We start from the raw sequence: 10,705 nt of genomic DNA, 5'->3' as shown, positions 1-10,705 counted from the left end.
ACCAAGGACGACTCCTACCAACACACTCACACACACATCACACCGTTCCCTCGGAGAAACGTCTCCAGCTCATGTTTCTCGTGCTCTCAAAGTTGCAGCTCTACTGTGTAGGTATGCAGACGACCCTTGTCAGCCGGCCATGCCGCAAACCCACAACTTAGATGCAACTTGCCTAGGTCCAATATTGAGTTCGTATCTCGATATACAGGCGCAGACGACAGTTCATCCTCCAGTTGCCATGATAAAATACGTACGATATTATTTCAGCTTCGGACGATGTCGCTCATATCACGGAAATAGGGCTCTTTCCGCTGCATGGCACCTTGGGTGACGAATTTGCCTCCCAACTTGGGTAACCAAACTAGCTCTGTGTGGCCACCAATGTCAGAAACCACAGTGACCTCCTGCTGTCATAGATAAATTGACAGAAGCCACCAACGTGCCGGACTGCGCCAGACTGCGCCAAAGGCATGCCGGATTCCCTGTCTTGGACGCTCTATGCTCTTTCGAACCCGCTCAGGGGTTGCCCTCTGACATCGCGAACCACTTGGCTGCGTCCGCCCCCTTTGCAATCTTTGGATTCGAAATTGGTGGATGGCGGCATGATGGTTCTATATGCGAATAACGACCACTCACAACCTTCACACACTCAACTCATCTGCATTGGGATTTTCAGACAAGCCGACCGACAACAAATACCAGTACGTAGCCATTACCTGACTCGAACAGGGTCCATTCTGCAACTTCGTCGAGGCATCTCGTCGAATCATCCGCCTGGGGAAAGAGACTTTTCTCTCTCTCTCTCTCTCTCTCTCTCTCTCTCTCTCTCTCTCTCGCAGAGGCTCGCAGAGGAAGGGGAAAAGGAGACGGAGCCACCAGCAGACAGAGAGACAGCCAGCAAAGCTTGCGACGTGTTTCCTAATGGGGCCATCGACATCAACCGCCCAGGTCCACTTTAAACCAGGTGCAAGCAACACCACAAAAGGCGTGAGGAAGATCCTGGTCATTTATGCTCCAGCTTGACGCCCCCTAGCTCTTCTCCAATTACAGCCTCGGACGACTCTTGTCAGAAGATCTGCTAGGAAATCTGAAACACCACTTTTGGCCTGCCCTCTACCCTTGTTACGCTCACTGCTGTCATATTGTATGCCCACGCCACGATCTGCCGCCAACAGCTCCCTCTCGGTAGGAACCTCGTGTACGAATACAGCGCAGCCCCTTTTGGATGTTTTCCTCGAGGTAGTTTAGGACGATGCTCGTGTTCTGACGTGAGCATCCTGCTCTAAATAACCTTCAACTGTTTATCAACGGGCAGGAGTCATTCATCCTCTGCAGGGCATTGAGCATCCAATGTGCTGGGACCGCATTCGGGCCACCATCATTCAAGTTTGGGACGAGCCGACACTCTCTGCTCTGGGAGGATGTTGACATGCGGGCTCCCATACAACGTTCAATCAAAACAGCGGCCATCAGGTTCAATACAGTACGCTTCTCGGGGCCAACCAACTAAGCCTCTCAGCTCGGTTGTCAGGCTTCCGCCCTTCCCTCTTGTTCTCTCCACTAAGCCTTCCAGCGCCTTTCGTTCGACGTGGACGCCTGCCATCGCGGCTCTTGACTCGGACCGGCCATCGAACATGATGCCGACAGCCGCCCGTCTGGGCAAGTCGACGAGAGCATTCTTCCCCTTCAATTGCGCCAACACGTTTCATCCACCCCTTTTCTAGGTTGGGGCCCCACAGTCATGTGTATCGATGCTTTCCGTTCATGGTCGGCAGAACCAGGGGGGCCTCGTCCCCTCCTTTATGTGCGTATGCTTTGCTCTATGGTCTCTTCTCACCGAACATTGGACATCGTCCCCTCTCTCGTCCCAGATTCAGGACGAAATGCCCTACCTACCTACATTGTACATTGTACATATGCAACACGACACGGGCCCTCGGGCCTCAACCTACTCCCGCGGCTTCCGCCGAAACTCGAGCGTTAGCCTCTTGCCACCACGTCCGCTTACAAGTGACGCGTTCCGCCGCGCAGCCTTAATGCATAACCGCTCACGGCATGATCGGTCCACCACCGTTCACAGTGATAGCCTGCGCTCCTGAAGCCCCCGTTTACTCCGAGGTCAGCCTTGGTACCCGAGAGCTCATCCTGGCTTGGGGATAGGTTGCAAGAAGGCGGCGGTGCCTCGGGACTTTACTGGACAAATTATCTCCTAATGCACACGACAGTCCCAGGTTCGGGAAAGCGCGCCGCCACAGTTCACCTCCAGCGACATCGAACTTCCGGGCTTGCTATCGTAGGCTCAGGAGGGTGCCAACGGGAAGCTGAACCACCCCCGTGATAGGACCCCATCCGCCGACCGGGGCGATCACAGGGGTCGTTTCGGTAAAAATAGTATCGCATCTTGGTCGAACCCCTACGGTCGTCCCCCGCGACTAGTTTCGCAGATCGCACGACTTGTTGGTCTACTCGGCAAAGTCAGTTCAACTCCGTTGCACTGCAGCTGCGGGGAGTCGAACGTGCAGCGATGGTTCTTCGTCCCAGCCACGAGGAACTAAACAAAAAAAAGCGTGGTTTTCCATGCGTCATGCGACCCGCGGGTAGTTAATTCATCGGTCAACGAGGCAGCTGTGTTTGATGCGGCGACGACGTCGAAACGCGGGGAAGCAACTCCTCGGCCACTACGACGACGACCAACCCATAGGCCTAGCTAGATCCCCCGAAATGTCGGCCAAGCCAAGGTAGGTGAAACATTGCTGGCTCTCTAGTCAATCTCATTGCGCCTGATTTGCCTCCGGGCTCGTCCAGGTTAGTGTTAGGCTTTCTGTATATAGATACACTTATATCTATGTACGTGTATGCGTGCGTTTCTGGAAGATATCCCTGGGCCGTCACTCCATAAATAGGTACGGGGGTTAGTAGGTATGTAGTATCTATCGCGAACGCTGTATGTGTGGCGTGTGACGAGTATACCCAAACTGATCTACTACTCAGTATGCTGGCATTGACGTCCCCTTGGTCATGATACGATGCGACACCACACGAGTGGAAAGCCGGGAGGAGGTTGCCATGTCGGCTTCAGGAGATCTGGTCTCCCAAGAATTACGCACCGCGACCTCGAGCCTTCTATATTGCAACGTTCCCGTTCTACTCTCCCGTCACGTCCCGTTCGCAGCGTGACACCCTGCCTCGCGTCGACACAGATCACCTATGCCCCCCGCTGATTCCGGGAGTCTCGTCGCGCGAAATCCTACTTGCGTTTGCCGGTGGATAACATATATCTGTCCTTCCTCGCTCCTCCCCTCCCCCCCCTGTTCCTCATGATAACTTAAGTGGACATGCTCAAATCAAAACAAATACCATTGAACACTTCAGATGATGTTGATGTTTGATGGTCTGGACAAACGCTGCCCATCCATCTTGCCTGCTCAAACAGAACTCGTGGCGATGTTACTATGATTGATATTTAGTGTCACTGGATTGAACAGAGTTACAGTTTCCAACCTTTGAGGGGACATGGTAACGCTTCGTTAATATGATACTCACTTACCAGGACCACATTCCATATTTACTGACAAACATCACATTTTAAGCAGGCTCGTTGATTCTCAAGATTTTCATCAATTTAACTTTATAAAGGTTCCGTAACGTGCTTGTCATCCCATAAAACCTCAAGTGCTTAACCCTATTCAATCCCTAAAACGCCGCATGCTGTATGGACTCTCGTCTCTACAATAGGGAATGTCGTCAACCTAGGAAATCTTTCGTGAATCATCACTTTTCATCGTTTCCCTTTCATATACAGTAATCGTTTAGTCATAGATATCCTCGTCCATCTCATCAGCAACAAGCTCGTCGACGGCGTCGTCCTCGTCCATGTCATCATCCGTGTTGATCTCGCTGTCTTGGTGGTTGGGCAGGACAACCAGTCTGCCGTTGATGAGCTCGACGCGGGCAGTCTCGCCGTCGCGAACGTTGCCCCGCAAGATCAGGATGGCCAGCTTGTTGAGGACCTCCTTCTCAATCAGGCGGGACAGCGGACGAGCACCGTAGGCCGGCGAGTAGCCGGCGTTGCCAAGGTAGTCCTTGGCCTCATCCGACACGTCAATGATGACCTTGCGGTTGTTGTCCTCCAGCCGCTTCTGGATCTCCAGCAGCCGGATGTCGACAATCTTGCGGATCTCACGACGGGTGAGACGGTTGAAGATGACGGTCGAGTTGATACGGTTGAGGAACTCGGGCAGGAACCAGCCGCGGAGGGCATTCATGACGAGCTCACGGGTTGTTGGGTCGACCTTACCCTCACGGCTGGTGGACTTGGTGAGGTACTCAGCACCCAAGTTGGAGGTCATGACGACGATGCAGTTCTTGGCGTCGACAATGCGACCTTGACCGTCGGTGATGCGGCCGTCATCCATGAGCTGAAGCAGGACTGTCAAAACCTCCTTGGCAGCCTTCTCCACCTCGTCGAAGAGGAGAATGGAGAACGGCTTGCGCCGGAGGGCCTCAGTGAGCTGTCCACCAGCATCGTGGCCGACGTATCCCGGAGGAGCACCAATCATCCTGCTAAGAGCATGTCGCTCCTGATATTCGGACATGTCGAAGCGGATCATGGCCTTGGGATCGTCGAAGAGAAACTCGGCGAGGGCCTTGGTCAAAAGAGTCTTACCGGTACCGGAGGGACCGCAGAACAGGAAGCTGGGTGGCTGGTTGGGGTTGCTGAGACCAGACCGTTGGAGACGGATGGCGTTGGAAACGGCCTGGACAGCTTCCTTCTGGCCGACGACAATCTTGCCGAGAACCTTCTCCATGTTAACAAGCTTCTCCTTTTCGCTCGTCTTGAGGCGAGTAACGGGGATGCCAGTCCAGCGGGACACGATCTCGTTAATATGGTCAGCGGTAACAACATCAGTGACCATGGAGTTGTGGTCCTGGCCGGTCGCGTTGAGAGCGGCGTCTGCGGCGGCCTTCTTGGCCTCGAGCTCCTTGATGACCGCGCGCTGCTCGGGGATGGCGCCGTACTGAAGGTCGGCAGCCTTGGCGTGGTTGCCGGCGTTGGCAGCATCCTCAAGACGCTTCTCAAGCTCGTCAAGCTTCGTCTTGGCCAAGTGAATCTCTTCACCTCTCTTGATCTCGCTGAGGTACTTCTGGCGGAGAGGTTCCAATTCCTCCTCGACGTTCTGAGCATCCTTTCTCGCCTGCACTAGGCGAGTCTGGGAAGCCTCGTCCTTCTCCTTCTCCAAAGCGGCAATCTCAATCATGATCTGACGGAGCTTGCGCTCGAGAGAGTCAATGATTTCGGGCTGAGACTCTCTTGCGACTCTGACAGCGGCGGCGGCTTCGTCGACCAGGTCGATGGCAGAGTCGGGAAGTCTCCTGGAAGTCAGGTAGCGGCCAGCAAGGTTAGCGGCTGCTACCAGGGCGTTGTCGAGAATGGTGACGCGGTGGTGTCTGTCGTATCGCTCCTTGAGACCACGGAGGATGGAAATGGTCTCGCCGATGGTGGGCTCCTTGACAAGGACCTGCTGGAATCGACGCTCGAAAGCAGCATCCTTCTCAACATACTTGCGGTACTCGGCCAGGGTCGTTGCACCGATGCAGTGCAACTGACCACGAGCAAGCATGGGCTTCAGCAAGTTCGCAGCGTCCATGCCGCCCTCACCGGACGAACCCGCGCCCATCAGCAAATGAATCTCGTCAACAAAGAGGACAATCATCTCCTTGGAGTCCTCAATCTCCTTCAAAACACCCTTCATCCGCTCCTCAAACTCTCCGCGGTACTTGCTTCCGGCCACCAAGGCGCCGACGTCGAGCGACAGCAACTTGCAGGCCTTCAGGTTGTCGGGTACATCGCGGTTGACGATACGTTGGGCGAGGCCCTCGACGACGGTAGTCTTACCGACACCGGGCTCACCGATGAGGACGGGGTTGTTCTTCGTCCGGCGGGACAAGATCCGAACGACTCTCCGGATCTCTTCTTCGCGGCCAATGACCGGGTCCATGTTCTTGTCTCGTGCCAAGGCCGTCATGTCGATGGTGAACTTGGCAAGGTTCTCGTGCTCTTCCTCTGTATCAGCATTCTTGCTGTCCACCCGCTTCGTGCCACGAATCTGGGCAACGGCGTCGTGCACCAGCTTCGCCTTTGGGATGTTGGCCTCCTTCAGACAGGTCTGTATTGTGTGATCCTCAGCGAGAGCTTGGATTAGGTGGTCGACGGCAATAAAGCTGTCCTTTTGCGTCTTCTGCAGCTCCTGCGCCTTGCGGAGGACGGCATGGAAGGTGGGTGCCACAGAGACCTGGTCTGGAGGCGGGTCTTGGCTAGGTAGGCGAACGAGTGTCTTCTTGAGTGCCCTATCGAAGGCTTGGGGATCGCCGTGCGCGCGCTCGATAACTTGCCGGAACATTGAGGGTGGCTGTTGTGCGCCGTTTTGTTGGTCCTTGGACAGATCTGCGGGGGGGTCGAGAAGTGAGACTGCAAGGTGGACGGGCAGCAGCTGGGAGTGAGCGTACTGCTCGGCGAGAGCCATCGCATCCTGCACGGCCTTCTCGCCCCTGTCGGTGAATTCCATTCGTGAATTCATTGTGGTGGTGGTGGTGGTGGTATGTGTGTATGATTAGATGTGGTTTGGGACTTGTTCGTGGGAAAGGTACTAGGAAGCTCAGATCGTGAAGCTTCTCGTTGAAGAATCTATCATTCAACTGGGGTATCTTAAACGTGCAAGAATTAGCTTGATTGTAAGAAGTTGAGGAGACGTTCAGAAGCTGTTCCTGGCCTCGAATTTATGGTCGTCGAGAGAGATTTGTCTAGACAGCAAACCGGGAAGTGGGCCGAGAGATGGACTGACCCAACATCATATGGTAAGGCCGGGAAGCTGTAGGGTAGCAACCAGAACCTGGTGGAAGTTCCGCGACGTCACTAGTAGAATCTGGACACCCACCAATCGAACCGCGGGGTCGGCGTTGGGCGTAACGACCCACTCTTGGGTCTTATCAAGTTTATCGATAAGACGCTGAGTCTCCAAGGAGCAGTTGGCCCAGTGTGGCTGGTAAGGTAGTGTCATGTGACTGGATCTCTTTCAGCCACATGTCAAGCCACAGAGCCTGGCGCGACCAGGTTCCAGAGCTTCGGGAAATTTTGCAAGGTCGAGCTATCCCCGAAGTTTAGGGGGCCGACGACGACAACGAACAAGCGCAGTGACGGCCCAGCCTCGCACACAATGAACTCGGTTCCGACCTTCAGGTTTTCACAGCTGTCCTTCGGCGTTGCCCGGACAAGCATACGGCATGGCCACACGCGATCGCGTCGCCGGACACCGCAGCCCGAGCTTACCAACTTCGAGCCAGGGCACGGCGAACAGATCTGGGTTTACAGCCATCTGACCTCGAACCAGGTCATCTACTCGCACTCAAAGCAACTTGATGTACGTCTTTGGGTGCCTTTAGACACATAAGTACACGGGAAGATCCATTGTACTTGTCAATTGGCACGCAGATGGGTCTTGATATGCACATATGGCAGCTATGCTAACATCCTCCGTTCGCAGTCCAACCGCGCACTCCGCCAACTCCCTTTCAACGGCAAAAAGACTAAACCTGCGAAGCTCCGCCGCGACTACTGGCAACCGATGGCCATGATCCAATTGCCCCCCGGCGCCGGCGCGGCAGGCCAGTCCGTCTTCCAGAAGCTCCGCGAGTTCCGTCGCCTGCACGAACTCTGTTGGGACGAGTCCCTCCGCTTCGCCAAGACCACGGACGCTATCACGGGGGTCACCAAGATGCGCGTTCGCAACCGCCACGAGCGCGGCGTCGCCCTCAACGATCAGCGCGCCAACTCCATCGCCGACATGGCCGCCGTCCTTGCCGGCGTCGGCAGGGGAAGCCGGTTGCACGTGAGCCCACAAGAGAAGAAGGCCGTCCTCGAGGAGGGCCAGAAGTTGATGGGCCGGAAGTGGTCCCAGGAGCCGCCGTCGCCGACGGCGACGATCGCGGGCAAGGAGGGCGCGGCCGAGGATGCGACCAAGGTCGTCGAGGGCCCCGACGAGTTGCTGCCCGCGACGATATACTGGGCCAACGAAGCCGACCGCAACTTTGCAGAAAAGTGGTCCGATAACGTTACGCACGACGTGTTTGAGGATGTCAGGGCGCTGCTGGCAGAGAACCAGTTCACAGAGGTCGTTGAGGAGGAGGCTGAGAGCAAGTAGGTGGAGTAGGAACGGCTTGAAATCCGTCGACAGGAAGGTCGTGTCGGAGAATAGCAAGGGGAACGTACGGCCGAGACCGAGGCATCAGAAGCTCCTCAGTCTGGGAAGGAAAACATAGGCCGGACCTGACACGCCACTTTTGTGTTCTTGCGGGAGAAGAAAAATGTACATCAACAAGAGTACGATGTTTTGTAACTTTGTTAATTGCTTTACATAGCCCGTTTGAAAAGTGGCTAGTTGGCGTTTGGCCATGTAGACTATTGTATCAACACGGTTACATGAACTCATGATAAACCAATAAACCCTCCCCGAACAGAAACCGGGTTCCCTATAGTGTATTGTCTAACGATGAAACCCGAATTGAAATCTCCTTTTTCAATTTATCAAAAATCTCACATGGGTGTAATACTTTGTCATAAACTTCGTAAAAGAATGCGCTTGTACAAACCGGCGGGGTGGGGTCCTAAACCCTGATGGCGAACTTCTTGAGGTACTCGTAGTCCTCGAGGTTGGCGTCGACGCACTTGCGGATCTCCTTGAGACCCTTCTCGCCATACTTGCTCAACCATTCGGCCTCTTCGGACTCGCGGGTGATGGCCTTTTTCTCGCGGGGTATTAGTATGCGTGCGTAGTACTCCCATTTCCGCCGTCCAGCGTTTTTTTTTTTCTCTCTCGAGAAAAAACGGCCAGTACCCGGCGGATTTCTTTCCATACCAGCCACCCACGAGACGGGGGAAAAAGGAGACGGAGGATAGACAACTCACATGCGCTTGGTCGCGCGGCTTCAGCGAGGTACTGCACAGCGCGTCGTTGTGGAAACCGTTCCACTTGGCAAACTTGTCCTGGGCGACCTTGGTGTCCTCTTCACTCCAGTTAAGCATGCTGTCGGTGAAGTCGAGGCCGACGTGGGCACAGTAGGCCTGAATGACGCCCTTGGGGTCATCGAGCAGGTCGTCGGCGTCGATAACCATGAGGTCCTTTTCGTCGACGACACGCTCACGGACGAGGAAGTCGAAGAGGCGGCGCAGCTCATCGTAGCCGGCCTCGCTAGGGGAGAAGTTGCTGAAGCCCGTCACCTCGTCCAGAGGCGGAACGGTGCAGCGGTAGTACGAGGGGATGGAGCGGCGCGGGTGGCGGATGAGGAACGTCCACTGGAACTTGCGGAGGACGTCGAGGGGCAGGACCGTAGGGTTACCAGGCTCGGCAGTGGTGCCGGTCGAGGGGGCGATGGAGGCCTTTTTCTGGTTGGGAGGCAGGAGGTAGTGCGCAATGTCCTTGATGAAGATGCGCTTCTGTGGTTGGCGTTAGTACCTGGCCATGGAATGTGTGCATGCGTCTCTGTGATGGTCGTGGTGGGAATTCCATATCGGTCGGAGGGGTCGCCCAAGGGTTACAGGGGTAGCTTAGTGCTAATAATTGCGGCTGCGTAGCTGCATCTCAAAGCTACCCGGGCGGACACCAAGACCCCCAGCAGCAGAAGGCCCCTTCAGCCGGAATCAATTAAGAATTTCGAGAAGCTTTGTTTCGAGCCTCTAGGAACACTTGCGACCGAAAATGAACTCGGTTTTTGGCGGGGGATGGCAAGTAACGGATTGATGGGGGTTAAACCCGGGGGGGGGGGCCCTCAAGAAGCTATGCAACTAGAACCAGCATGCAAGGGGTGGGACGACAGGTGTCGGCGGCAGGCCGCGAAATCGATCGCGGAGACAACCTCAGGGCGAAAGGAACATGAAAGGGAAAATTGGGGTAACGGGGCGGAAACGTACATCTTTGCCGGCGTCCTCGATCTGCTTCAAAACATCGGCGTAGGTTGTCTGGGCGAAGCCAGACTTCTCCCGTCCCTCGGCGTCGTCCTCGAAGCGCTCGCCGACTCGCTCGGGGCCATAGTAGAATGCGTCGCCAAAGGGCTCATGGATGCATGCCAGCTTGTCCCGGCGGGTCATGAAAACCTATTCGACGTCTTGTCAACCATGCTCACTCCCAGCAGACGAATTGCTGTAGGCGTATCGACTATAGCCTGCGGTTGTCGCACCAGAGCAGGCCAGGGGATGAGAGAAGCACAACAAGCACGGGAAACCACAAACACCAAGAAGGCTCGGCCCAGCCCACCATTCCCGATCGATTCACACACCCTGAACCTTGTCCGATTTGGGACGGGGGGACGGGGAGGGGACGGGCGGGATTGCGTGCTCGCTCGTCCTGGCCTTGATGCAGCCGCCAACAGGCAGGCCATACAGGCGGGATGGAATGGGAGTCTTACCCGCTCAAAGGCCGTAGAGCAAGCCCTGGGGTGGGTCGCGCAGAAGATTGGCTTCGAAGGCGTGATAGCCATGATGAAGCACCTCAATTTCTGAGGATGGGGAAATCCGGCTTGCCAATAGGCAACTCAGATGGACGCTCGCACGGGTAAGGCGGGCGGGGGGAGGGAGGGACCCGGTGTGAGTTGCAGAGCTTCCTGGAACACAAGACTGAATTTGGTATTGCGGAAGCGGACCGTTGTCAGAAGC

At 55.6% G+C, this 10,705-nt stretch overlaps 3 protein-coding genes across 3 annotated transcripts; 1 reads left to right on the top strand and 2 right to left on the bottom strand.

The window, feature by feature from the left end:
• Positions 1-3,612: 3,612 nt before the first annotated feature.
• Positions 3,613-6,861, bottom strand: LY79DRAFT_536832 (ATPase). The gene has a single exon (XM_060556631.1). The coding sequence runs from the start codon at positions 6,576-6,578 to the stop codon at positions 3,810-3,812; it is 2,769 nt and encodes a 922-aa protein (XP_060419725.1). The 5' UTR covers positions 6,579-6,861; the 3' UTR covers positions 3,613-3,809.
• Positions 6,862-7,025: 164 nt separating this feature from the next.
• On the top strand, positions 7,026-8,383 carry LY79DRAFT_536830 (transcriptional regulation of mitochondrial recombination-domain-containing protein). The gene is made up of 2 exons (XM_060556630.1): positions 7,026-7,418; positions 7,542-8,383. The coding sequence occupies exons 1-2, from the start codon at positions 7,215-7,217 to the stop codon at positions 8,196-8,198; spliced, it is 861 nt and encodes a 286-aa protein (XP_060419724.1). The 5' UTR covers positions 7,026-7,214; the 3' UTR covers positions 8,199-8,383.
• A 278-nt stretch (positions 8,384-8,661) lies between these two features.
• LY79DRAFT_665604 (P-loop containing nucleoside triphosphate hydrolase protein) lies at positions 8,662-10,530 on the bottom strand (the record flags this gene model as incomplete). Its single annotated transcript, XM_060563092.1, has 4 exons — positions 8,662-8,802; positions 8,963-9,490; positions 9,965-10,147; positions 10,459-10,530. 4 exons carry the CDS (start codon positions 10,528-10,530, stop codon positions 8,662-8,664), a joined length of 924 nt encoding a protein of 307 aa, XP_060419723.1.
• Between the last annotated feature and the right edge of the window lie 175 nt (positions 10,531-10,705).

Source organism: Colletotrichum navitas (genome assembly GCF_030913465.1).
Source record: "Colletotrichum navitas strain CBS 125086 chromosome Unknown LY79scaffold_3, whole genome shotgun sequence".
Lineage (NCBI taxonomy): Eukaryota > Fungi > Ascomycota > Sordariomycetes > Glomerellales > Glomerellaceae > Colletotrichum > Colletotrichum navitas.
This window is presented reverse-complemented; position numbering and strand designations above follow the sequence as displayed.

Bases quoted from the DNA above. Each gene is read 5' to 3' on its own strand.
- LY79DRAFT_536832 (XM_060556631.1), bottom strand. From the start codon at position 6,578: ATGAATTCACGAATGGAATTCACCGACAGGGGCGAGAAGGCCGTGCAG.
- LY79DRAFT_536830 (XM_060556630.1), top strand. From the start codon at position 7,215: ATGAACTCGGTTCCGACCTTCAGGTTTTCACAGCTGTCCTTCGGCGTT. The intron at 7,419-7,541 runs GTACGTCTTTGG...CTCCGTTCGCAG, and splicing joins CGCACTCAAAGCAACTTGAT to TCCAACCGCGCACTCCGCCA.